This window comes from Pongo pygmaeus, chromosome 4, assembly GCF_028885625.2.
Source record: "Pongo pygmaeus isolate AG05252 chromosome 4, NHGRI_mPonPyg2-v2.0_pri, whole genome shotgun sequence".
In the NCBI taxonomy this organism is placed as follows: domain Eukaryota; kingdom Metazoa; phylum Chordata; class Mammalia; order Primates; family Hominidae; genus Pongo; species Pongo pygmaeus.
Genome location: NC_072377.2, coordinates 183,340,326 through 183,368,149, shown reverse-complemented (window position 1 = coordinate 183,368,149; position 27,824 = coordinate 183,340,326). Strand labels below are relative to the sequence as shown.

At 39.8% G+C, this 27,824-nt stretch overlaps 1 protein-coding gene across 6 annotated transcripts; it reads left to right on the top strand.

Moving 5' to 3' along the window:
* The first annotated feature begins 421 nt into the window (after nucleotides 1-421).
* Nucleotides 422-27,824, top strand: CLK4 (CDC like kinase 4). Of its 6 annotated transcripts, none has more exons than XM_063665391.1 (14): nucleotides 4,026-4,165; nucleotides 7,664-7,824; nucleotides 8,633-8,699; nucleotides 12,295-12,517; nucleotides 13,641-13,731; nucleotides 14,126-14,192; nucleotides 17,229-17,345; nucleotides 17,433-17,599; nucleotides 18,179-18,273; nucleotides 18,524-18,653; nucleotides 22,616-22,698; nucleotides 25,705-25,784; nucleotides 27,158-27,248; nucleotides 27,337-27,824. In XM_063665391.1, exons 2-14 carry the CDS (start codon nucleotides 7,722-7,724, stop codon nucleotides 27,475-27,477), a joined length of 1,455 nt encoding a protein of 484 aa, XP_063521461.1. In that variant the 5' UTR covers nucleotides 4,026-4,165; nucleotides 7,664-7,721; the 3' UTR covers nucleotides 27,478-27,824. The 6 variants fall into 6 exon arrangements, with proteins under 6 accessions (XP_054343562.1, XP_054343561.1, XP_063521461.1 ...); XM_054487588.2 differs by lacking the exon at nucleotides 4,026-4,165 and adding an exon at nucleotides 11,176-11,234 and having other exon boundaries at nucleotides 7,781-7,824; XM_054487587.1 differs by lacking the exons at nucleotides 4,026-4,165; nucleotides 8,633-8,699 and adding an exon at nucleotides 422-539.

The window sequence follows — 27,824 nt, the reverse complement described above, 5'->3', positions numbered from 1 at the left end:
TAGCATGAGAAGTCCTGAAGGTTACTGCAGTCTGTGTGGTAGGTGTATCCAAAAGGCACATTCAGCTGTGACTAGCTCTGAGAACCTTTCATTGGTGGTTGCAGAAACTGACAAGGAGGCTGGAAAGACCAGCCTATCATATTCCCCTACACAACCTCTGAGCTAAATCCTTCTTTGGACCCTTCCACTCCCCACCTCACATGTACACTGCAAAGTGTGTTGTGAACCAGAGAATGCTTCTGGCACCGTTTGGTGCCACTGAATCTTGCTTTATAGTATCAGGAAACACTGGAGGCACCTGGGATGTCACTCATCTGGGACAGTGTGGGATGCCTGGGAGACCCTTTGTGACTCAGTGTTAAACAGCAAATAAGGCACTGAGACCTTTAGTGACCTTGATGTGCTGGAGATAAACAGATCCATTGTGTCATCGTGAAAAGCCTTCGATGATATATTACCTTGGAGAGTGGTTTTTTAAGACAAACCTTTGATCTTGCTGAAAGATGCACTCAGCGTGTTTGCTCTAATGACTAAGTGAAGTAAGTTGCTATGTACTTTGTTGTGTAAGTTGAAGCAGTCAGTAGAACGGATTAAATACAAGAGCTTTGGAGCAAGCAAGATCTGGGTTTGAATCCTGATTCTGGGACTTGATAACTGATCTAGGGCAAATAACCAATGATCACTTTATAGGATTCAGATGATTAAATGAGATCATGTATATAAAGTGGTTAGCATAGAATGAGCATTTGATAGCTAAAAGCAACTCTAATTAGTAAATATCAGTAACCAGTAGCTAATAACAGAGGCTATAACTGCAAAGGTTTATACCTTTGTAAAGGTTACTCTATAAGGTAATAAGCTTTTAATTTACACAATAATTTAGACTTTTACTCTAAAACTTGGCTTTCATATATGAGCGTTTTTGATGTCTGAAGTTAAGCATGTAGTATACATATCCTAGAATATGTGATAAGAATATTCCTTTGGTTGCTCTTCAAAGCTAAAATTTTTTTTTTTTTTTTTTTGAGACAGAGTCTTACTCTGTTGCCCAGGCTGGAGTGCAGTGGCACGATCTCAGCTCACTGCAGCCCCGCCTCCTGGGCTCAAGCAATTCTTCTGCCTCAGCCTCCTGAGTAGCTGGGAGTACAGGCGCCCACCACCACGCCCAGCTAATTTTTGTATTTTTAGTAGAGACGGGGTTTCACCATATTGGCCAGGCTGGTCTCGAACTCCTGACCTCATGATCTGCCTGCCTCGGCCTCCCAAAGTGCTGGGATTACAGGCGTGAGCCACCGCGCCCAGCCAAAAAAAATTCTTAAACTAGTTCTTTTTGTTTTTGCTTTTGAGACAGGGTTTGGCTCTGTCACCCAGGCTAGAGTGCAGTTGCCCGATCTTGGCTCACTGCAACCTCTGCCTCCTGGGCTCAAACCATCCTCCCACCTCAGCCTCCCGAGTAGCTGGGACCACAGGCAGGCACCACCATGTCCAGCCAATTTTTTTTCTGTATTTTTTGTAGAGATGGGATTTCACCATGTTGGCCAGGCTAGTCTTGAAATCCTGGGCTCAAGTGATCCACCCACCTCTGCCTGCAAGCTGAGATTACAGGCGTGAGCCACCGTGCCCAGCCTTTGACTAGTTGCTTTGACACATCAGTTAACTCAAAGGTTTTTTTGGTCATACTTGTTCTTGTGTAGAGATGAAACCACTGGATTAGGCAGTGTTTCTGGTATTGGTAGCAGATTCTCAGAAATTTAGATAAACCTTTTCATGAAGTCTTGCCAGGTAACTGACTTAATAGGAAGGGTTAGGCTGCCACGTAAGGGTGGTAAGCTAACTGGTGCAGTGATGCTGGGATGAAATGTCTACCTTTAACTTACTCACTTTGACCTTAAACCAACTGAGCAAAACAGCCCAAAGCAGCTTATGTAAACAACCTACAAATATTTACTGGGTTCTAGGTCTGAGATACCAAAGACAATATAAATCAGGTCCTTGTCTCCAAACTAAGCACAACGCCACAGAGAGTGACTAGGGGCACCATAGTGCTGCATCACATAGCACAGAGGTGCTAGTCATTCTCAGCTTCCTTCTGATCACTACACACTTTTAAACATTAGACCTTTTGGTGGCATACAAATTAAAACACTAAAGCGAGATGAATGTAATTACAAAGCAGACTCTACTATTGGGTAACAGTGTGTGTGACGTCTATAATATAAAGGCCTCTGTAGGTGGCATTTCAAGTCGCTGCTTTTTAACATAGTGTTGCTTTTTTGAGCAGAATTGTGGGCTGTCCTGACCACACTTTCTTATAACCTCATGAGGCAGAATCTCTCCTACTCCACCAAACAGGATAACATTCTTTGGTGCCAGCTTGAATTCACATTCTCATATGCTGCAATTTGAGCCCCACTCTACCTTGTATTATAGCCCAGACCAGTCAGCTCAACATTCTATCTAATAGATTCCCTTGAGACAGGATGTGTAATCAATTGTAGAACCAATACATTTCACTCTTTGGGCAAAATCTGTTAGCATACCAGGTGGCTCCAAATACTCCACTATTTGAGGACTTCACATCTAACTGGAGTAGTCAGGAGCAGGGAAATGGGTGGGAACTAATGTCAGAGACAGCATCTTGAAGAAATGGCCCTTCAAGGATGAGTAAGATTTATATTTGTAGATGCAAAAATGGTGGCTATTCTAGATGAAAATAATATCATTTGTTTCATTCTGTAGCATAAGGAGTTTACTCTTCCAATTTTCCAAGTTTCTTTTCAACTTCACTTCTTGGAGTGCAATCTCCATGAAAATTCAACTTGTCATATCAACTTACTTTTTGAAATGCTGTACAATCTCCGAGATTTATCTAAATTTACCCTACTTACCCAAAACAGATGGCACAAGTTTCTATCCTGTTAGTTCACTAAAGGTATTTCCGTTCCCTCCTTTCACCTAACAGGATAACAGGTCTCCCACATGCTATTGGGCTAATACCCGCAAGAGTTCAACCCTACCCTCCCAATTTTGATTTCTAGCTTTCCCTTTTATCCAGCGAATCCCCGTCAGAATACAGAAGCCAACTGCCACCCCGCCCGCCGTCCCCCGCGACGATCTTCAGTCTCACCTCACCTAAACCCTTTCCCTCACTTAAGCCCTCCCTTGCTTTGACACCCTATTCTTGGTTCTCCTCCTCTGCTGATCATTCCTTCTCAGGCCCCTTTCCCTCTGGCCCTTAAGTGTTCCCCACAGGGCTCCGACTTTGACCCTAATATTCCTCATGTTACATACTTACACGGGGGAACTGCCTGGGGGTTCTCAAAACTGCAGAATACCCTATTTGAGGTAAGCAAGCCCCATAACGGACTATCACTAGCTCAGAGACATTTTTCTGCCTTGAATAAAATCAGCCCGCAGGGACAAAAAAAATGGGGAAAAGTTCGTTAGGGAAACTTCCAGCTACCTTATCTGCTCAGGAAGTAGGGATCCTAACAGGAAAACCTTGTCAGGAGTCTCCACTGAAACCTCCGGGTTTTTGTTTTGTTCTGAATAGGAGCACATGCCTTGAAAAGATAAGCACCCCTTGAGCTTGTTTTCTGAGACAGCCTCTTATCCGAATCCACCTTAGACTGGAAGCGCCAAGTGGGCTGGACTGCAAGCACCCAGTCCACGGAACAGCCCAGGCACCAGCCAGGCCCCGCCCTGGGCGGTTTTGGGGCCGTTGTCGCGTGCCGGCTGCTTCGGGAGTTGCCCCGGGGGAGGGGGCAGACACGCGTTACACACTTAGGGCGGGACACGGGCGTTCCTTCCCGGTTCCACCCAAGCCCGTAGAGAACGTAAACACCCTCCCGGCCCAGAAGCCCCGGGACCGGGGGCGTTGGTGGGGGTGGGTGGGAAAAATGCCTGGGCTGCGCAGCCGCAGTGTGGAGGCTCGGGTCCCGCTCTTACGTCACGTGGAGCCCCGCCCTTAGGTGGAGCGGCGGGAGCGCGCAAGGCTCTGTCACGCAGGCGCGTTCGCGCGGCGTAGGTGGTGCTAGAGGCGACCGGGGGATTGTAGGGCGACGGCGCTGCCGCCATTTTGTGGGGTGTTTGTCGCAGCGGCCGAGGAGGGAAGACGGCAGTTTGGCGACATTTCTCGGCCGAAGGGCCATTTGCTTTTGCGGAGGTAGGGTTGCAGATGGTGTGTGCTGGGACAGGCGGCTGTCGGTCTTTAGGTCTCCGAGCCAGGTGTCGGAGAAACGAACGCGTTAGGGGCCTGGGCTTCTGGAGCTGAGTTGGGAGTTCTGCGGGGCGCTGCTCGGCTGGTGCACGCCGGAAGCACTGAAAGTTGCTCGGGCGTCGCGGTTCTGCCGCTGACCCTTCTCTGAGGGCCCTGGCCGCTCGCGTCGCGGCTCCGGAGGCCGTGGGCTCGCGGTCCCCTGCTGGCTGGCGAGCGCGGCTGTTGGTTAACCCTGTCGGGACCTCTTCCAGCCGGCGGGCGCTAGGACCTGTCGGGAGACCCTTCGAGAGCCGTCTCCGGCATTCGTGCCGTCGGAGATCAAGTCTTCCCCTGGATTCCTGGCCTGGGTCGTCTGTAGCGTTTCGGGGGTTTTCCAGTGTCAAGCATTTGCCCCTGTCTTGAGTGCGCCAAAGGCACTGGCCGGGTGCCCAGGAGCCGGGAGGTGGGGACGGGGCGTCCGTGCAAATCCAGGTGGTTGAGGGCAGTAGCTGCTTGTGTGTGAGAGGTGGAAATTTGCGGAGGCTAGTCCTCTGTACTATGCTGAACACAACATTGTTGCAGCGAACCTGCGTTTCTGGTAGTTTTGCATCTTATTATCCCTGGTTGCCTAAATAGCCCAGATATGCTTATCCGATCCTTAGGAAACCGCCCCGCAAACTGAACTCGCCAGCCACTTTGTCTTGCTTCATAACTGTCCTGTGCGATTGTGCTTTTTACACACCCCTACAGGCTTGTAACCCATTAAATGCAGTCCTCTTGGAGCCATCCAATCCTAAACTTGTAACCTATTTCGATGTTTTTAAGCCATGTACATAGCGTAAAGTTGTCAAGAACTGCAGGATCTTAAGGGCAGTGGCGATGGATCTGCATATGAGATCCATTGTGTCATTGTTTTTTGAAAGATACCTAGTTATTCCAGCATGTAGGATCCTTTATTAGTTAGAGGCAGTGTCATGATTCTAGATAGCTTTTCTTTTTTATGTATGCGAAGGAACCTTACCACATAGAACGTGGGTCGGGTGATCTTTGTGCCTCCAGATAAAATATTTTTGAACATTGCAGGGTGAGTGGGGGAGGTCAGAGGCTGGGACTAACAGCTGAATTACATTTGAAGTAGTGAACTTGAGAAGAATTTTGGACTCTCACAAGGGAGCTCGTTATTTTAATGTTTGCATATTAACTGATAATTTGAGAATTCTGTTTTGCTGGAGGTTAGCTGGTTGTGGCAGACTTACAGTAGAAGAGGAAAAAACAAAACTGAAGAAGACACATAAGTCTTCAAGAAAACTTCATAGTAATGGAGGGTCATCAGATGAGATTTTGCTTGCTATGATTTAAAAATGCTTAACCAAGCTGAGTTCCTGATGTGGTTAAAATACAACTTTGGTATTTGACGGAACGCTTCAGAAGAACTGCACTTGAAATACACATTTTCTTTTTTTTTTTTTTTTTGAGACAGGGTCCCACCGTCGCCCATACTGGTATGCAATGGCGTGATCATGGCTTTCTGCAGCCTTGACTTCCTTGGGCTCCAGTGATTGTCCCAGTAGCTGGGACTACAGGCTCAAGTCACTATGTGCGGCTAATTTTTTGTATTTTTGTGAAGGCAGGGTTTCGCCGTGTTGCCCAGGCCAGTCTCGAATTCCTGGGCTCAAGGAGTGAGGCGCCACTGCGCCCAGCCATAAATTTTTCTTGATAGCTCTAATGAAGAAAGTTTGTGTTTTGGCCTTTTGCCTCAAGTAAATTTGTGCTGTTATTCATGTCACGTTCCCATATGGAAGTGACTCCATTTGTATCAAACCGGAATGCTCACTTCTATTGAGACGCTAACAAGAGTTTTAGAATTGCTGTTTGGCCTGATCAGTGCCTTCTCTTCCTCTGTAAAGTAAGCTGACAGCCACATTAGGAGGGTGCTATAGAATTAGAATCAGCAAGAGAGTGAATTAAAATATCTGACTGTCTGGTGGCAATCAGACTCTGATGGCGTGACACATACTTTCTTGTGGAATACCTCCCAGAAGAATTGAAGCTGCCTCACTTCAAAACCTTTAATCCATTTAAAATTATTTAAATTTCTACTTGCATTTGTTTGCTTATTAGTCATTTGGGCAAGCTGAATGAGGTTAACTAAGTGGATTTTACTCCTTTTTAGCTTTTTTCAGCTCCTTGCTAAATTGTGAAATTCTTCTCTTTTTACCATTTAAACTCACCCTGTTTAGCAGAATTTGGACCTGACTGTTAAAACTTAACTGCTTTGGAAAATAGTTAAGATGGGGAGAGACAGATAGGGGTTATATTGTTTGAGCACAGATGCTGAGCCTGGAAGGAACCCAGGTTATGCACTGGAGTTTGTAAATAGAGTCAGATGTCACTGTTATCGTTTGCTTTCACTGTGACCATGCTTCAGTGTGCATCCTTGTAGGTTGAGTTCTTTTTCAGAGTTACTCCAGATTTACTACAAATAGATTTTAAGGTTAAGAATAACTGCTGGATAAGAAAATGAACTTGTTGGATAGAGAAAATGAGTTCATAAAATCACATAAACATTTAAAAAAATTTTTTCGTAGAGACGGTTTCACTATGTGTAGCGCAGGCTGGTCTGAGACTCCTGGGCTTGGCCTCCCAAAGTTCTGGGATTACAGGCATGAGCCACCGCACCCGGCCTAAAATCACCTTTTTATATCTCTTCAGTTTCTCTGTTGACTATTGTGTTCTATCCACACAGAACTAATATTCTCAAAGCTTAGAGTCATTCTGAGATTTAGAGAAAAGAACTATGGAGAATTTGAGAAAAAGAAGCTTCATCATTGAATAGCTCTTTACCATTAAAACAAAGTCACCTCCCGTATTTAGTATCCCTAAGTGTTTTTGTCTTGCGCTTCAGTTATTTGTATTACAGTACTTCGCCAAAGCTGCATGACACTGATATTATTTCTCCTTAAATCAGCTCACATTTTAATGTTAACATTTTTAAAAGAAAATATGTCAATAACTTAGTTGGAAAATCACTAATAAGTATAAAGTAACAAAATAAAATGATAAATAAAAATGTTACTAATTTTTAGCTAAATACTTGTCTGCTGGAAACACTAGGCCTGAACCTTTTTATTTGGCCCCCCCCTTTTTTTTTTAATTTTTAAAAAGGCAGTTAGCAAGTGTTAGTTGAAGACAAGCACCAAGCTGAGAATTTGTCCTGGATGTAATCAGAATTCAAAAAAAAAGTCTTAAAGTATCAGTATTACCCACAATTTAATACTAGATCTCTATGCCTCTTAGCAGTCATCCGACACACCAGTGCCTTGGGAAGCATTACCACCTAAAAAGATTTTGGCGCCTGTAAGACCCTGTGTGTTGGGTTTTGATACTTAAAGAATATTAATATATAATAATTTACCTATCACACATCTATAACCTCCACAATTCCCTTTTCATTTCTATCAACAGATGCGGCATTCCAAAAGAACTCACTGTCCTGATTGGGATAGCAGAGAAAGCTGGGGACATGAAAGCTACCGTGGAAGTCACAAGCGGAAGAGGAGATCTCATAGTAGCACACAAGAGAACAGGCATTGTAAACCACATCACCAGTTTAAAGAATCTGATTGGTAAATTAACTCTTGAACTAGTAGCATTTTAGCTCTAATAGTTTTAAATGATTTGTCATTTGCTTGTATAGCTTTCATCTGTCAAATTGTTTTATAATTCAGTCAACAAATACTCATTTAGAAAGTATTTGAGTACTTATTTTAGACTAGACTATAGGTGCTGAGGCTACAGCTGTGAATAAAACAAAGTTCTTATCCTTATTTATGTCTGTCTGCCTGGGAGTGGTAGGAGACAGTTGATCAGTAAGTGAATGTAAAATGTATTAAATAACATGGTGAGTCCCAACTGCCAGTAACGTGATTAGGGAGATGACACACAAAAAGTTAAGTAATAGTGATAGAATGCCCAATGAGTACCTTTAACTTGTATGTAGGAGGGAGATGGGTATATTGTAGTGCTCATTGTTTCAGAAATAAGATAGGGTTTTATAGGGGAGGAGTTATTCCAACAGAGAAAAGCAGCATGTATTATTAGTCACTTATACCATGTTGTACAGGTTATATTTGTAGATGAGGCCAAGGGATATGTTTGTTTGGGATTTTTAGAAGCTGGCTTTATTTAAGAACTATTCTTTTGCGTAGGTAGTAGCTAGTAATTTGGGAAATGGCCTCAATAAAAACTTGCAACAGCATGTGTCCTATTTTATTGTATTCTTACCAGTGTAAAATTTGGAGGTAATATACTTATATAGAATTAAAGGAATCTTAAAGTTCTAAATGATTAAAGAAAGGCTAGGTAATTTTTCACTCTTTCATTAATTTCCCTTTTTCGTTTGTTTTGTTGGTTCTGTTTTCTTGTTTTGTGCAGATGTTCCATTGGGACTGTTTACCAGATTGCTTTCTAAATTAGCCAGCTGGGGTTACTTTAAAAAACAGTATGTAATTTCTTTCCTTCTCCACGTTAACAGACTTGTTCTGCCAAACTGAGCTTATTTGTAGTCAGTGCAGACAAATCATGCTTCATACACATTATTATATAAGGGGAAGGGGGAAGGTTTATGACAGGATTTCAAAGACCAGAGATAATTAATAATTAATGTACAGTACACTAAAAAAAACTATCTGTACTCCACTATTAATAAATACAAAAAACCCCAAGGCTTAACATCATAGTACTGGTTATTCATAGGATAATTATACGTTGTATATATAGACAGGAAGTGATGAGTGATGAACAGTTCATTTGTGCTCATAGTTAACTACATAAACATGATACTGAGTCCAGTTAACCACCAGGCCAGTGCCTTCTTTGACATTTGTACCAGGTGTGTTTGGTGGTCAACGTTCACCATAATCCAGAATATTCTAATTTTTGAAGATCAAAAACTTTGAGTGTTTTTATAAAATAACAAAAAACTGAAAAATGCAGAAAAGTATAAAGATGGTAATCTCTGTAGGAAATTTGTCCCCATTATTTAGCTGTAAAATTATAATTTAAAAAAATCTTTGTTTCTAAATCTTTGCCCCTGATTATTTCCTGAAAATACACTCCAGGAAGAAGCATTTTTAAGTTAAAGGGTGTGAACTCTTATTTCTTGCTACAGGTTCATATTTCTTTTTCTAGAGAGTTTGCCAAATTATACAACGTGCTCCTTCATGCTCTCACCAATCTTGGCTGTTTTGAAAGGCCAAGAATAATGTTTTGATTAAATGAATTTTTAAATTTCTAACAAATTTGTCCGCTGTCATATATTTATTGATCATTTGAACATCTTTTTATTCTTAGCCTATTTATTTTTTTTTATTGATTTAGAAGAGCTTTTTATGACATTATTTTAACCATTTGTCATATATATATTGCATAGTGTCTTTATGATTTGTCTTTTGGAGGTAGCCTGTGAATTGGTCTCCCTTTCTACAGGCTTAGTTAATCCATTCTGCATTAGACAGACTGATGTGGCTGTAAACCCTACCTTTATATATTGTGGTCAGAAGCCTGTAACATAAAGTATCAAGTCTTAAACCAGTGATTCTCCAACTTTAGTGTGAATAAGAATCACCTTGGAGGTATGTTGACCAGATTTAGAGTCAGTGAGTATGACCTAAGGCCCAGGGTTACCATTTTTAATAAGAACTCCATATTTGATATTGTTGATAAATAGACCGTCCTTTGAGAAATACTCTTTAGCCTAGCGCGCAGGGTTTTTAACGATGCTATTCTCAGCTTACTTATTTGTCTACATTCCCCTATGTGAAAATTGCTCTTGCTGGGATTGTCTTTTTCCTGAGTAATGCATAGACAAATCCATCTCTAAGCCATTGTGGCTAAAAGTGCCATATGAATTTAAGATGGTAATATGCCATTCTTCTCCCCCGGAATTTCTTCTGTATTCTACTTTGTCCAAATCCTGGCTTCCCTTTAAGATGCAACTCTATTTCCATCTTTTTTTGTAATTATTCTCTGACCATTTTAAACAGATTTTTTTCCCCATCTCTGACTCTAAGCACTCATGTGTTATAACCTTTTAGGATTTCCTACATTGTTGGATTTTGTTTCATTTTTATGTGAATAATCTCAAATTGTTCATTATTTGTTGGCAGGGACTTTGCCTTATATAATTTTTTTTTTATCTCCCACAGGACCTGTGTGGATATAAAAACGAATGCCCTTACCCTCATCCGTCTTGGCTATTTGAAAGGCTATAGTGAAATATTCACTGGGAATTCAGTGGATATTTAAAAAAATTAAGTCAGTCTGTTCATCCTGTCTACCCTGTCCATAGCCTGTGTAATTCTGTAGACTTTGTTTATATAATCTCTCAGCCTTGGTCATTGGCCATTATCTATTGAAGAGACTCTCATCCTTTTAGTTTGTCCTCATGGTGTTCACTCCATGTTTTGTTACTCTATACGTTGTTTATGGCTTAGCAGCTCTAATTCCATGCAGTATTCCAGCTAAAGATTGTTAGTGCTAGTTTTTAGAAGGATTTTGGACTTTTACGGGAAGGATACCCTTAAAAGTATGGTCACGTCTAGCTTATTGTATTGGTGGCCTCTCCCTGACAGTTTCAAGCCAACTGATCAGATCTCTAACCTAGACTACCCACAGTCTTACCCAAATATCCTGAGTTGTTTCTCCAATAAATACAACTTAAAGCTGATGCTAGGGAAAGAGAACCGGGTTTCTGTATCTCCCCAGCCTAGATTTGATGCTAGCCCTATTGGGTAGTAGTTGTAAAGATGCTTCTATTTCTGCCTAAACCAGCCCCCTGGGAAAAAGAATGACAGCATATTCTGGAGAAAGGAAAGGGGTTGGTGAGGGCAATCTAGTCAACATCCGTCACTCCATTGCTTGTTAGGATTATTTTAGCCGATTTGTCTGACTGGGCAGGTGTCCCCTCTCTCCCTCAGTGCTCCATGTGCATCCCTCTTGAAGCTTCGCACTCTGTTGAAGAGGACACTCATCCCAGGTAGAGAGGGGGACGGGAAACTGGGCCAATTGAATCTATGTCCTTTTCTTTCCATCAGATCAAGGCCACTTAACTGGGATCCATTGACATCCTGAGGTCCATGACCTCTGAAATTCCTTGCCAAGTTTTGTTTATGTGTTTCTTAGGGAAGAGAGTCCATGGCTTTCAGCAGATTTTCAAAGGGATCTGTAGATTAAAGCACTGTGGCACTAGATGATGGTGTTTTCTGTTGTTTCTTAGGTATTTCTCAAACAGGAATGACAGGAAATTAGAAATGCAAAGGGAAGTAGGGTGGTGGAACTACTGTAATCCTAAACTACAGGATCCCTTTCTTATTTTAGGGGGATATATTTTGGATGCCTTTGGCACATGAGGTAGTCCTCAGAAGCTATGTTGTCTGTTTCTCAAACAGGAATAACAAGGCTAGAAATGCAAAGAGTAGAGGAGACGTGATAGATGATGTGTGTGATAAAATTAGCCTGTATAATAGTGGTTTGAAAATATTTTAGTTTTTGTCATTAATGTTGTTATACAACCTTGGCAAATCATTTTTCTTCTAGGGATCTTAATGTAGTCGTCGGTAAAATGAAAGGGCTGGAATACATTTAAGGCTCCTTATAGCTCTAATATACCTTTCATGAAGGAATTCTCTCTGTGCCAGGGATATCTAAAATGCTCTTACATTAAAAGAGAAAGGAATCCTTTTTGCCTGCCTCTGATTGTACCTCTGTGAGAGATTAAGACAGCTTAGATACAGGTGCAGAAGGTAAAAGAACACTTAATCAAGTAAACACTAGACATGAATTAATGATTTGACTCAAGCTTTATTCCTTGGTGTGAAGTGCTTGACAGCAGTCTCTATAATGGGCCCATTTGCTTGTCTGTTAAAGTAAAATTATTTCTTAAGCTTTATGAGATACATGTAAATGCTAATTCATCTGTTTGAATTTTTTTCTTATATTGAGTTAGCTGTTTAAGAATTTTTGGGAAAAATGTTTTGTTTGAACCACATGATTGCAGAATGAAGAGAATAATTCGAAATCTTTTAATGTGTTTGCAGTCATTATTTAGAAGCAAGGTCCTTGAATGAGCGAGATTATCGGGACCGGAGATACGTTGACGAGTACAGGAATGACTACTGTGAAGGATATGTTCCTAGACATTATCACAGAGACATTGAAAACGGTTATCGAATCCACTGCAGTAAATCTTCAGTCCGCAGCAGGAGAAGCAGTCCTAAAAGGAAGCGCAATAGACACTGTTCAAGTCATCAGTCACGTTCGGTATGATTGGTTTTGTTTTTAATTTGAGTGGAGTTTTATTTGTGTGTACTCTTAATGAGCTGATAAGTTTCTAATTTTTTATATATGTATATAAAATACTATTTGGATATATTATAATTGTATTTATATTACTTAAATCCTTAAAGGAAATCTGCAAATTCTTGTAGCTGATCTGTATATTTATTAGCTAGCCCTCATTTGCCCACATTTCCTCATATTCTGCAGACCAGATAATGAGTTTATTGATTTTAATAATAAGAATATTTTTGTATTTGTAACATATTCTTATGAAAAAATCACGCACCCATATCTTTTCTTTCATCTTAAGCATTTTTTTTTTCTTAGAAAGCCTTTATCTGGTACTTGAAAATAAATGTGAAACATTGCACTGGTGGATACCTAAATGTTGCTAACCTGCATAGATTATAGTTCCATAGTACAGTGCATCGTTGTCTGCAATGCATTCTTTTGAAGTTATGAAAATGGGTGCTGAATGGGAAACATCCAAAAAGTCTGCCCCCCCCCCCCCTTTTTTTTTTAACACTCGGACATCTTCACCTGCTTGAACAGAGAACTTTGAATTAGTTTCTCCCCAAGTTTTCTTCAGTAAAACTAGTTTTTATTAGATTGAACATTGAAATTAAATAGCCTTTATTTTCCCCTTTTATTTTAATCGTGTATATTTTAAAATATTGCTAAATTAGAATAATTTCAAATAGTCTTGACATTTTAAAACATTTTTCTGACAAACTAGACATCTCAATTCACAGCATATCCTATTTATAGCAAGAGATAAGTAAATCATGACATTGCATTCTTTAAATTTCAGACTTCAATTAAATCAGTATTTTAAAGAGACAATTGTGTTGTTTTTTTCTATTGCAACTTTAAGTATCTTATCTGAAAATCTGTTCCTTGCCATGTTTTTCTTCTGTAACATAAACTGTGCCCTGTGAATTTCTGGGGACTGAATTTGAAATTGCTCCTGCCAACTGTTCGTGGCCTGGTGCTTATCTGAATGCCTGAATATCTCCCCGCTGAATGAATTGCGTATTCTGCCCTGAATTCACTCTGATATATTGATTGGCTGGACGATCTTGGTGCTGCCCACTTGCCGTTCCAGAAGAGCCACCGAAGGAAAAGATCCAGGAGTATAGAGGATGATGAGGAGGGTCACCTGATCTGTCAAAGTGGAGACGTTCTAAGAGCAAGATGTATAGAATATTTTTCAACACTTTTTAAACTTTGCAGAAAGAATAATCTTTTTAAGAATAGTTTGTCAGCGGGGGGCTAAAGAACTCTTCATTGCTTTTTTATTTTGTTTTTTGTGGGTTTGTTTGTTCTTTTGTATTTCTTCTTTTCTGTAGAATTTAAATATTTCTATTCTAAAGTTCCAAAATAATAGTGGAATTTGAGATTAGAGCAAGAAAGATAGCTCTATCTAATTGTTTTTGTAGCAGCTGAAACTAAAATAATTTGAGTGCTGAAACCTTAGTTATGCTTTGATAGAGATCATTTGAAAATATTCCACACTTAAGCATTCATTGTTTGAATTACTAGACAATTTGTACTCAGGTACTTACACCTCTTTTTCCCTCCTCACTTTAGATGAAATCGTGGACACTTTGGGTGAAGGAGCCTTTGGCAAAGTTGTAGAGTGCATTGATCATGGCATGTAAGTTTGTTTTTTTCCTTTTTGAACATTCTGATATTTTTGGTGGGGAAAGAGTCATAATTTAGATGAAATTTTATTTATTTATTTATTTGAGATAGGGCCTCTGTTGCCCAGGCTTGAGTGCAGTGGTGCTATCTTGGCTCACTGCAACTGCTGCCTCCTGGCTTCAAGTGATTCTCCTGCTTCAAGTGATTCTCCTCCTTCAGCCTCTCGAGTAGCTGGGATTACAGGAGCCTGCCACCACACCTAGCTAGTTTTTGTACTTTTAGTAGAGATGGGGTTTCACCATGTTGGCCTGGCTGGTCTCGAACTCCTGACCTCAAGTGATCCGCACGCCTCTGTTTCCCAAAATGTTGGGATTACAAGCCTGAGCCACTGTGCCCGGCCAAGATGGAATATATTTTAAATGGTAGCCACGTGTGTTGGGGGGTAAATTTCTCACCAAAATTTCTTGAACTGTGTATGATTTATTTACCATGAATGTGGATCTTAAGAATGATGACTGCCGGGCACGGTGGCTCACTCCTGTAATCGCAGCACTTTGGGAGGCCAAGGCAGGCGGATCACCTGAGGTTGGGAGTTCGAGACTAGCCTGACCAACATGGAGAAATACATTCTCTACTAAAAATACAAAATTAGCCGGGTGTGGTGGCACATGCCTGTAATCCCTGCTACTTGGGAGGCTGAGGCAGGAGAATCACTTGAACCCGGGAGGGGAGGGAGGCAGAGGTTGTGGTTAGCCAAGATTGCGCCATTGCACTCCAGCGTGGGCAACAAGAGTGAAAATCCGTCTCAAAAAAAAAAAAAAGAATGATGACAAATTTCAGCAGGGGGAAATCATTGAAATTAAAGTGGATGTTCAAGTGAAGGAATTTCCCAGAACTCCAGAACTGAGGCCCTTGACCCTGTATACAAGATTTGGCAATTTCAGATTATAGAGGCAATAAAGCATGTCTAATCTGCAATGTTAAGTTAGCTTCCTAAACTATAAAGAAATTTTATTATCTAGGGCCTAGAGAATAAAGTTTGTGATTTGACCCTTTCTGCCTCATTTTACCGTTTTCCTCTAGGACCTCTATTTTGTGGCTTGAAAACTTTTGTAAGTGAAGCTCTTAGAACTGCGAAACTGCACATTTCTAAAATGACAAAATTTTTTATCATAAATTATTTGGGAAGGATGTAATTTCCAACCTGTTGTAAATATTAATATTAAAAAATTAAAACTTACCTCTCTCTAAATGCATTTCAGGGAATCTAAATACCATAGCAGCTTGATACCTACTATCATCCATAAACAAGCTCTTCTTGAATACTTAGAAATGTTTTATTATTGAATTTATTGTCATTTCACTTTCCATAAATACTATCCTAAATTATCCCATTTTGCTTTTCTGCAACAAATATGTGAATGTAAATTGAACTTTAAAGTATTTTGAGATATTTTCAGACTTACAGAAAAATTGATAAAATAGTTCAAAGAATTCCCATATATTCCAAATGTTAACCCATTTTCCAAATGTTAACATTTTATAAGATTTGCTTTATCATTTTACATACATATGTTTTCAAATTTTGCCAACTAATCTGCAGACTTTATTCACATTTCACCAGTCATCCCATTAATGTCCTTTTAGAATTTCTTGAAAGTCTAAGTCTTGGTCTATTTAATGAAATGTATCTTAAAAAAAATTTTTTTTTAATGAGATGGAGTCTCACTGTGTTGCTCTGGCTGGTGTGGAACTCCTGGCCTCAAGTGATCCATATGCCTCAGCCTCCCATAGTGCTGGGATTACAGGTGCGAGCCTGTAGTCACGTGTGGCACACACCTTTACCACATCTGGCCTGGAATGTTTCCTTCATTGGGGCAGTTGAGGCCTCTAAAAAAATGAGTACATGTAGCCATAGATAAATATCTGACTGTTTAGCATTGTCTGTTTTCTTTTTTTTATGGATACAAGCACTGAGAAAACTTTTTGGTCATATAATTAAATAGATAGGAGTAGAAGCTTTGTCACAGTAATCTTATTAGAGTTCTTTTAAGTCTTGAGGTATATGGCAAATATTAAAAAACTTTTTTTAGTGACACTTATCAGTTCACATTCATTGGGGCCTTGTTGAAAGCAATGAATTGGAAACCACTGGATGTGGAAAAAGGTTTTGTATCCAGCCATTAGAATACGTGTTTGTTTCCCCCAAATGTTTTTTATAGCCTAGGGCATACATCTTGTTACACTAGTAAGAGATGGGCATGGTTTTGTAAAGTGGAAGGGTAATAGTGAAAAAGAAGGCTTGACTGCTGGCTCGTCTGTAGGTAGATTAGGTTTAAAAAGGAAGGCAAAAAGAAATTGAAGATTTGAAACATTTATGGCTCTATACTTTTCAGGAAGCATTCTTACAGATGCCCCAGTCTAAAGCCCACTGCTCTCCCCTGTAGCGGTTTCTGTATACTTGCATCAGTGCATCTGCTAAGGTTTTTCTGGGCTTCATTACTTAGAGTTGGGGTCTCCTTTACCTGGGTGTTTCCCTCCCAATCTGACAAACTCCCAGCTATCTTTCAGGACTCAGTTCTGTGTCACCTCTTCTGTGAAGAAGTCTAAGTTGTTTCTGTCTGTCTTTTCCATTAGATTTTGAAGTACGTAGGGACACACCCCGTCTTTTAATCACTAATATCTATGCATTGCCTGGCACAGAGTAGGCCTAGCCTGGTAAATGAATGAATGCTTTTAACAGTAGCATGTCCTATTTTTGGTTTACATTTGTATATATATTTTAAAACTGTTGTTGCATAAAATGTAATTAAATTTAAAATTCTGGGAGCAAACGTTAAAACTCGTAAGTATTAAGGGAATTATCACTTCATATAAAGTATTTTATCAAAATGTTTTGAGAAGATGTTATATGGAATCTGCTATATGTTCTGAAAGATTATTTTAAATGGCATAGAGGAATTGGTAATTAAGATTATGCTTTAGAGCATAACATGGCTTCAACTCACTCTTGTACATTTATCATTTTTATCTTAATTTTATTTTTAAGGGATGGCATGCATGTAGCAGTGAAAATCGTAAAAAATGTAGGCCGTTACCGTGAAGCAGCTCGTTCAGAAATCCAAGTATTAGAGCACTTAAATAGTACTGATCCCAATAGTGTCTTGTAAGTATAACTTTAACCTAGGCGCCATCATATTACATGAAGTATTCAGATTTCCATAAACTGAATTAGTATTTTGCTCTGTTTTAGCCGATGTGTCCAGATGCTAGAATGGTTTGATCATCATGGTCATGTCTGTATTGTGTTTGAACTGCTGGGACTTAGTACTTATGATTTCATTAAAGAAAACAGCTTTCTGCCATTTCAAATTGACCACATCAGGCAGATGGCGTATCAGATCTGCCAGTCAATAAATTGTAAGTACACTTGATAGATCTTTATTTTTATTTATTTATTTATTTATTTTGAGACGGAGTCTCGCTCTGTCGCCCAGGCTGGAGTGCAGTGGCGCTCTCGGGTGGCTGCAAGCTCAGCCTCCCGGGTTCACGCCATTCTCCTGCCTCAGCCTCCCGAGTAGCTGGGACTACAGGTGCCCACCACCACGCCCAGCTAATTTTTTGTATTTTTAGTAGAGATGGGATTTCACAGTGTTAACCAGGATGGTCTCAATCTCTTGACCTTGTGATCTGCCCCCCCTCGGTCTCCCAAAGTGCTGGAGTTACAGGCGTCAGCCACCGTGCCCAGCGATAAATCTTTATTTTTAAATATTTTTTATGTTTGTACCTCCTTAACAATTAAGATAAATCTTTAAGCACCAGAAAACTTGTTTTTATTATACAAGCTATATATCCAAATGTTGTCATTAAAAAACAGACATTTTACAAGTAAAGATGAAACGTCTCTTGACCACTGTATCCTTTGCCAGTCCTCCTTTCCCTGCTGGTACAAATTAAGTTTGTAAGTGAAACTAATAATGTGTTTTTGTTCTCTTGTAGTTTTACATCATAATAAATTAACCCATACAGATCTGAAGCCTGAAAATATTTTATTTGTGAAGTCTGACTATGTAGTCAAATATAATTCTAAAATGGTAAGTTAAAGACTTGTTTTAATTTTGGTGGTTGCCTTTAAAATTAATTTAACTTGATGATCTTTGGATGAGGAATTTCACTTCTGAGCCTTATTATATCCTGATGTTTAACCAAAAAGAAGTAATCCTTCTTTGCCTTTCTCATGAGCTTACTTTGACAATCAAGAAGATAATTCATGTGCTGGCCTTTTGAGTAGTGCTATGAAATATATCTATTGAGTTTCATATTTACTCAACTGTATCTCTCTAGAAACGTGATGAACGCACACTGAAAAACACAGATATCAAAGTTGTTGACTTTGGAAGTGCAACGTATGATGATGAACATCACAGTACTTTGGTGTCTACCCGGCACTACAGAGCTCCCGAGGTCATTTTGGGTCAGTAGACACCTGGCTTTCTGATATTATAATTGAATAAGAGATTTTTGTTCTTTACAGCTTTACTGGTGGGGTGGGGAAGTATGATCTTCTTAGCAGGATTCAGAAAACGTTTTCTATTTTCATAAAAAATGTGTGGACATTGCTATAAATACTTTTCCTGAGTGGTAAACATGTGATACTGTCTGGGAAAGATATTCCAGGTGGTGGTTATTTTTGAACAAGTGAATCTTAAATTATCATAAGAGAACAGGCTGTGTTAGCTAAATGCATCAAAAAAATGTGATTTTGAAGTTATATGAGTACCTATTTTCATGCCATCACAAAAGCACATGGCTGGTAAAAATACTGAGGAAACTGGTTGGCAGATGTCTAGATATAGGATGGATAAAGGTCAAGAGAAGAAAGAGGGGCTTCTCTAAGAAGAGAGCTCCTGTGATAACCCTTGATGTGAGAAGGTCTGGGAAAGAAAATGAGTTAAGGTGCAGAGTTTTCAAATAAGAAGGGACTTATTAAGGAAGTGTTATGCCTCAACATTAAAAGTTATAGACCAGGTCGTGTTAATAAATCAGGGAAGTCAGAGATTGGCTTGGGAGCTTGGAGACATTGGGAAACATTCAGATCAGGCATATCAAGAGAGTTGAATGTAGTAAGCTGATTACTTAGCCTAAAGTTAGGTCCAACTGAGGTTAGATTGTAAAGCATTTTTGTGGAATCGTATTTTAATACTTTTTACTTTTTTTGTGTGTCCAACGGGACTTGGTAGTTCAGAATAGGAGTGTAAAAGCAAACTCATGATATTTACCTAGAGTAGAGTAGTAAAGGGGTGAGGAAATCAAGAATGCTATGCGGCTCATGCCCACAGAACTTCCCTTGATGATGGAAATGTTCCATTTCTGCACTGTCCCATATGGTAGTCACTAGTCACTGTGCGTGACTGACTACCTTGTAGTGGGGCCAATGTGACTGAGGAGAACTGAGTTTTGAATTTACGTTAATTTAAATTTCAGATTTAAACAGCCACATGTGGCTAGTGGTTACCATATTGAACAAGCACAACTCTAGAGCTTGTCTTTTAAATGCATAATAATAGGATTTCTGCTTAGTACAAATTGAAGGGAGCTACTGTGTAAGGGTAAAAGAAAGCAATATGGGAAGAGATAGTGGACAGAGAGGTATTTTCAGAGATTAGAAGGCAATAGATTCCTCATTTTAAGAATCAGATTTTTCCCCAAATATTTGGCATCTTTTCTGTTATTGGCATATGAAACAGTGGTGCATCGTACAGTATGCTATCCTAGATTGAGTAAAATATAGTATATAGTAACCCTTTTTTTTTTTTTTGAGATGGAGTTTCACTTTGTCACCTAGGCTGAAGTGCAGTGGCACCATCTCGGCTCACTGCAACCTCCACCTCCCAGGTTTGCGCGATTCTCCTACCTCAGCCTCCTGAGTAGCTGGGATTACAGGTGCCCACCACCGCACCCGGCTAGTTTTTATAGTTTTTAGTAGAAATGGGGTTTCACCATGTTAGTCAGGCTGGTCTCGAACTCCTGACCTCAGGTGATCCTCCTGCCTCAGCCTCCCAAAGTGCTTGGATTACAGGCGTGAGCCACTGTGCCTGGCCAAGGATTTTTTTTTTTTTTTAATTTTTATGTTTTTTATAACAGAGACAGGGCCTCGCCATGTTGCACAGGCTGGTGTCGAACTCCTGGGCTCAAGTGATCCGCCTGCCTTGGCCTCCCAAAGTGCTGGGATTATAGGCGTGAGCCACCGCGCCCACCAGAATATGGTCAGTCTTATTAATAATAAAGTTCCAAATGTGGCCAAGCAAGGGATAGTACAAATCTGAAATTGGAGTCTCTGGCCTTGAGGAGAAAGAATCAGGAGATTGGGAGAATAGAAACGTCCTTTGTTTGGACCTTTCTGGAGTGAGGATGAAGGCGTAATTCAATTGGAGAGGAAAATGTAGTCAGGTTCAACTAGAGTTGAAGTGGGCAGTTGGCCTCATGTTGGGTATAAAAGCTAACTCATCCAAGAATGAGATGATTTAGAATGGTGTATTGCAGAAGATTACAGTCACCTGGGAAAAAACTAAATTGGGAGATAGGAGTGGTTGAAAAATAAAACTTTTTTTTTTTTTTTTGAGACGCAGTCTTGCACTGTCGCCCGGGCTGGAGTGCAGTGGCACGATCTTGGCTCACTGCAACTTCTGCCTCCCGGGTTCAAGCGATTCTCCTGCCTCAGCCTCCCAAGTAGCTGGGCTTACAGGTGCCCGCCACCAGGCCCAGCTAATTTTTTGTATTTGTAGTAGAGATGGGGTTTCACCACATTGGCCAGGCTAGTCTCCAACTCCTGACCTTGTGATTCGCCTGCATTGGCCTCCCAAAGTGCTGGGATTACAGGTGTGAGCCACCGTGCCTGGTCGAAAAATAAAACTTTTATGAGGTCTGAGCTCTAGCATTTACGGATTTTGTATGTGTTAATAGGTAGAAACCATGCTCCATTATTTATTTATTTTTTTTTTGAGACAGAGTCTCACTCTGTTGCCTGGGCTGGAGTGCAGTGGTGCAATCTCAGCTCACTGCAACCTCTGCCTCCCGGGTTCAAACGATTCTCCTGCCTCAGCCTCCTGAGTAGCTGGGATTACAGGTGCACACCACCACGCCCAACTAATTTTTATATATATATTTTTAAATTTTTATTATTTTTTATTTTTGTTATTTATTTATTGTTTTGAGATGGAGTTTTGACTTTATTGCCCAGCCTAGCGTGCAGTGGCGCAATCTCGGCTCACTGCAACCTCTGCCTTCCGGTTTCAAGCCATTCTCCTGCCTCAGCCTCCCAAATCGCTGGGATTACAGGCACCTGCCACCACGCCCAGCTAATTTTTTTGTATTTTTAGTAGAGATGGGGTTTCACCATGTTGGTCAGACTGGTCTCGAACTGCCGACCTCGTGATCCACCCGCCTCGGCCTCCCAAAGTGCTGGTATTACAGGCATGAGCCACCGTGCCTGGCCCATGTTCTATTATTATCCGTTTGTTCAAATGATAGACACTGGAGCAGGTGGTTAACAAAAATGACTTAAGTCATTATATATTGACTTGAATATATTTCTTCTTTTATCTTTAACTTCAGTGATAATGAAAGTAATTGAAATGTCTTTGAATGTAGATTTTATTTATACTTTTTTTTACTAAATATTTGATCTTTGAAATATTAAAATATCTATGTGGTTGGTTCTTTCTCCTTCCCAGTCAGTATAGATTTAAGAAGACTAGATGTTTTATTCTGATCTGTATAATACTGTCATTGAGAATTCTGAAGGAGAAAGTGTATAAAATCATGTATAGACAGCCCTGATGTTTATATATAGATCCCTCTCTGGGCTCCAATGTGTCTGTAATTTCTGCTTATAGGTGAAACTGCTTAAAATTCCCATTATACTTTTTATACAATTTGGGCAAAACGGTAATATTTCCCTTAACGGAAGAAGTAAACTCATGCATCAAGCTGATGATAATTGATAAGGGATTAGTAATTTCATTCTGAGGATAATTATAAACCTGTATTTGTGCTAATAAAATATAAAAATTCTTGGACTAACCATGAACTGAGCATAATAATGGTTTTAACAGCAGTGCTCTCCCATTATATAAACAGTTCAGAGACTATGGAATATTTGCACGAATTGGTTGTATAGTTGGAAAATGGTAGCCCCATTTTATTTTACATAACATGCGCCCCTCCCTAGTTAGAATACTGTGTCTTGATGTGAGCATATGGACTATGGAGTGTGTTGAAGAGCATTTGCTGCAAAACTAGAAATATAAACCCTGAATTTGGTGTCATTCTCCCAAATGGGTTCTGTAAAGGGAGCACTCAATATAGAGAAGGATTTAATGTACTGTCAATTAAAAGTTGTTGCATAGTAAAATGTTTCTATTTGTTTTAAAATAGCTTTAGGTTGGTCTCAGCCTTGTGATGTTTGGAGCATAGGTTGCATTCTTATTGAATATTACCTTGGTTTCACAGTCTTTCAGGTACGTGGCTAGTAAATTCCATTTAATAATTCATAACAAATTGTAAACGTTAAAGGTATGCTAAAGTTTTGACTTCCATATTGGAAAACTGCCATGCATCATTATTCTTGAGATTAAAACTTAGGCAAAATGGTCATTCTTTAAAACCACAGTTGAATGAAATATTACTATGAGTGAGTGATGATAGTTAATTTTGCATGTGATTAGTGTTTGTAACACGTGGTTCATATATGGTTCATACTGTCTCCTTTTTTAAATTGTAGAGCTTCTTCATAAATTTGCAGTAGTGTTAATGTGGCCAGTTTTCAGTTCTAGTTATTTTGACTATCAATATGGCCATGAACGAGTCACTTATTCCTTTTTATAAAAGAATTCAGGAACAACAAGGGATTGTATTTTACTCAAGTATTAAGCATGTATAATGTCTTAGGCATTTCTAAGTATAAGTATGTAAAGGTGAAGAGACAACATCTTCTCAAGTCATGCAAAAGACATTGGAAAACTATTGCAGTATAGTGTAGCATTTGCTGTGATGGAGCAATGTAGAAAGTGTAGGTAGGGAGGGCCAGGCACGGTAGCTCACACCTGTAATCCCAGCACTTTGGGAGGCCGAGGTGGGCGGATCACGAGGTCAGGAGATTGAGACCATCCTGGCTAACATGGTGAAACCCCGTCTCTACTAAAAATGTAAAAAATTAGCCGGGTGTGGTGGCGGGCGCCTGTAGTCCCAGCTACTCGGGAGGCTGAGGCAGGAGAATGGCGTGAACCTGGGAGGCGGAGCTTGCAGTGGGCCGAGATCATGCCACTGCACTCCAGCCTGGACAACAGGGTGAGACTCTGTTGCAAAAAAAAAAAAAAGAAAGACAGAAAGTGTAGGTAGGGAGAACCCAGGAAAGGTTAATAATTACTTTCTTTAGAGAGGGCGTCACTGAGAACATAGGAAGAGGAGGAGGAGTTAGAAAACTGGAGTGCAATGGGCATATAAGGAAGAAGAAATAGTATCTGTAAATGCACAGAGGAGTAAAGGAACATATTCTACTCAGGGAAGAATAGCGTTGTCAGAGTGTCTTGTATAAATGGGAAAATTATAACAATAGGCAAGGATCAATTCATAAAAGACTTCGCAAGGTATTGGTTTGATCCTAGAGTCAGTGGATTCCAAAAGTAGACTGGTCCAAAATGAACATGGTTGTCTAGGGTTGCCATTCTGACCCTTATTTAGAGATTATCCCTCCTGCTTTTTTTTTTTTTTTTTAAATGTCTCTTTTATGTAATGATAGTCATAGTTGTTGGTAGTTTGCTTTTAAAAATAAAAAGTCCTTAATTGGTAAAACAAAAAGTAGGAAACTCTACTTTCTTTTCCACTCTGTCTTTAAGTTGTACTTACATCTGAAATCTTAATTTTTTTTTTTTTCCCCCCCTGAGATGGCGTCTCACTCTGTCACCCAGGCTGGAGTGCAGTGGCACAATGTCGGCTCACTGCAACCTCTGCCTCCCAGGTTCAAGTGATTCTCATGTCTCAGCCTCCCAAGTAGCTGGGACTACAGGCACGAGCTACCACACCCCACTAATTTTTTGTGTTTTTAGTAGAGACAGGGTTTTGCTGTGTTGACCAGGCTGGTCTCGAACTCCTGACCTCAAGTGATCTGCCCTCCTCGGCCTCCCAAAGTGCTGGGATTACAGGTGTGAGCCACCGCACCCAGCCTGAAATCTAAATTCTTGAAAGCTTTAGGTGATGCAACCATTGAAGAACTTTAAGTAGGGTTGTGGTATGATCAAGGTGTTGTATTGTTTTGTTTGGGGAAGAGGGGCTGGAGATGCCAGCTAGTACTGTTGAGGTAGATTTGAAGTTAGAGCAGTGCAGGGGGCATGCAGCTATGATGGGCTAAGAGTCACTTAGGCAGCTGTTGCACAATGATGAATTCCCTGTTCGTGGGGCACCTCACCAGATTTCTGTTTCTGTCTAATCTGTAGAGATCCTGTTGAAAAGTACTCTGAGTTTATAGATAAGTTTGATGTCTTAGAATCATGGCTATCGATCAGTTCTGGGAGGTATTGTCTGGTTTTGCAGTGGTGAGCCGTAGGGTCAAGAAAAAGTTAAGCAAAGTGAATGCTTTCATCAATCTGACTTACATAAAATGGATGCTTCAGGTGATTTTGTGATTATAAATCACTTTGAGTTTTAAATGAAGTATATATTATTTGAGAGGTGGTTTATATTTTAACTCCACCCTGCGAAATACTCTTAAACTAAGGAATTTCTTTAAAATGTGAAGCTAGTATTACTTATTCCTGTCATGTATCACAATGATTTGGAAGCAATATACAAGGCACAGTAGTTGATAGATTTCTTTTAAAAGTGTTGCATACAGCCTCTGCTCTCCAGAACAAGGGTTAGCAAACTTTGGCCTATGGTGAAATCCTGCCTGGTGCCTGTTTTTTCAAAAAGAAGAAGAATATGCAATAGGGTCCACTCATGACCAGCCAAGCCTAAAATATTTACTATCTGGCCCTTTACAGAAGTTTGCCAACCTCTGCTCTAGAAGCATACCATTCCAGCTGTAAGTTTGACAGTTTTCTGTATTCTACTTTAGCCACGCCTCTGTTACTGTCTAATTTAAGGATATGTGCTTTGAGATGGGTTGATAGCTTAACTTTCCTCATATATGAGCTATATGACTTTGAGGTAGTATCTTAACCTTTTTGAAATTCATGTTCCCACATACCTAGCTCAGAATTGTTTAGAGAATTATTGGGACTGTATGTATGTCTGTTGCCTGGGAGTAGTAAGTGTTAACAAGTGAACTATTCATTGGGTACTGGGTGTTAATTTTGGTTAAGCAGCTGATTAAATGAGGAGACGATTTTTCTGGTAACCTTGCCCAGTTATTCTTTAAACAGTGTAAGAAATACAAATAAAGAAGGAAACTAAGATTTTAGATTAAGCAAGTTACTGTGTCTGTAGGGAAATGGAGAGTCTAAATTTCTTTTCCTTACGTTTTTTAGACTCATGATAGTAAAGAGCACCTGGCAATGATGGAACGAATATTAGGACCTATACCACAACACATGATTCAGAAAACAAGGTATGTTTTAAGATTAAAGCCTTTTGTTGGATACGTGCAATAGCATATATTCAAACTACAGAAAACCCAACGTTGTTGTAATGCTGATTCCAAGGATTATAGATTTTGACTTTTTTTTTTTTTTTTTTTTCCTGTACTGGAGGTAACTTCTAACTGCATCTTACTCTTTTTTTTTTTTTTTTTTTTGAGATGGAGTCTCACTCTGTCACCCAGGCTGGAGTGCAGTGGTGCCATCTCAGCTCACTGCAACCTCCACCTCCTGGGTTCAAGTGATTCTCCTGCCTCAGCCTCCCGAGTCGCTGGGATTACAGGTGCCCACCACTATGCCTGGCTAATTTTTGTATTTTTATTAGAGATGGGGTTTCACCATGTTAGTCAGGCTGGTCTTGAACTCCTGACCTCAGGTGATCCGCCTGCCTTGGCCTCCCAAAGTGCTGGAATTACAGGTGTGAGTCACTGCACTAGGCCATGTTTTTAAAAACTAATATAATAAAAAATATTTACCTCGTGATCTAGTGCAGGGGTCCCCAACCCCTAGGAACTGGGCTGTACAACAGGAGGTGAGTGGCGGGTGAGTGAGCATTATTGCTGCCTGAGCTGCACCTCCTGTCAGATCAGCATCAGATTCTCATAGGAATGTGAACCCTATTGTGAATTGCACATGCGAGGGATCTACGTTGCATGAAGGTTCCTTATGAGAATCTAATGCCTGATGATCTGAGGTGGAAGTTTCATCCCAAACCATCATCCCTCCTCTCCGGATCAGCTTCCATGAAACCAGTCCCTGGTTCCAAAAAGGTTGAGGACCACTGATCTAGTAAACAAAATGGCTTTTGGTTTTTTTTTTTTTTTTTTTTAACTCAAGTTTACGTTTGCATAAATGTTTTCTTAAGGTGATGTAAAAATAATACATAGAATATGGAAAAGCTTGTGTTTTGGAATCATATCACTCTAAGTGTGAAATTTATTCTGTCCTTAACCAGCTGTATATTCTTAGACAAGGTGGTATTTCCAAACACAGCTTCATCGCAGAAGCCACCGAGGGAGTTCTTTATAAAGATTTCCAGCCCCATTCTAGATCTAGTGAAAACAGAATTTTAGGACTGGATCCAGGGGGCCCCTAGTTTTAAGCTGACATTGTTCCATGTGTGATAGTTAGGAACAACTTAGTTGAGAGACTAAAACCTCACAGGGTGGAGGATATAAGATGTCTGATATATAATTGTTACTGAGGTTTTTAAAAATTGTATGCATATATATTATATAAGTCTGTACACCTAGAGAGAGCTGCTTTCCATGTCTCCCCTCATGGGTGCAGGGTAAAGATACAACTCTTGTTATTTTACTAATCCAGACTTTTTTTTTTTCTGTAGAAAACGCAAGTATTTTCACCATAACCAGCTAGATTGGGATGAACACAGTTCTGCTGGTAGATATGTTAGGAGACGCTGCAAACCATTAAAGGTAAAAGAAAAAAAGATTAAAGGTTAAATAAACCACATGTTTGCACTATTACTAAATTTTTTTTTAAACAAAAACATTTCTCCCCCAGGAATTTATGCTTTGTCATGATGAAGAACATGAGAAACTGTTTGACCTGGTTCGAAGAATGTTAGAATATGATCCAACTCAAAGAATTACCTTGGATGAAGCATTGCAGCATCCTTTCTTTGACTTATTAAAAAAGAAATGAAATGGGAATCAGTGGTCTTACTATATACTTCTCTAGAAGAGATTACTTAAGACTGTGTCAGTCAACTAAACATTCTAATATTTTTGTAAACATTAAATTATTTTGTACAGTTAAGTGTAAATACTGTATGTTTTGTATCAATAGCATAATTAACTTGTTAAGCAAGTATGGTCTTGATAATGCAGTAGAAAAATTAAAATTAATTTTTCTTTTTGAAATTACCATTTTTAAATACCTTTGAAATATCCTTTGTGTCCAGTGACAAATGTGATTGATCTTGCCTTTTGTACATGGAGGTCACCTCTGAAGTGATTTTTTTTGAGTAAAAGGAAATCTTGACTACTTTA

Excerpts from the sequence above, each read along its gene's own strand:
- CLK4 (XM_063665391.1), top strand. The coding sequence starts at position 7,722 with ATGAAAGCTACCGTGGAAGTCACAAGCGGAAGAGGAGATCTCATAGTA. Across the intron at positions 7,825-8,632 it reads CAGTTTAAAGAATCTGATTG|ATGTTCCATTGGGACTGTTT; the intron begins GTAAATTAACTC and ends TGTTTTGTGCAG. Across the intron at positions 25,785-27,157 it reads CACATGATTCAGAAAACAAG|AAAACGCAAGTATTTTCACC; the intron begins GTATGTTTTAAG and ends TTTTTTCTGTAG.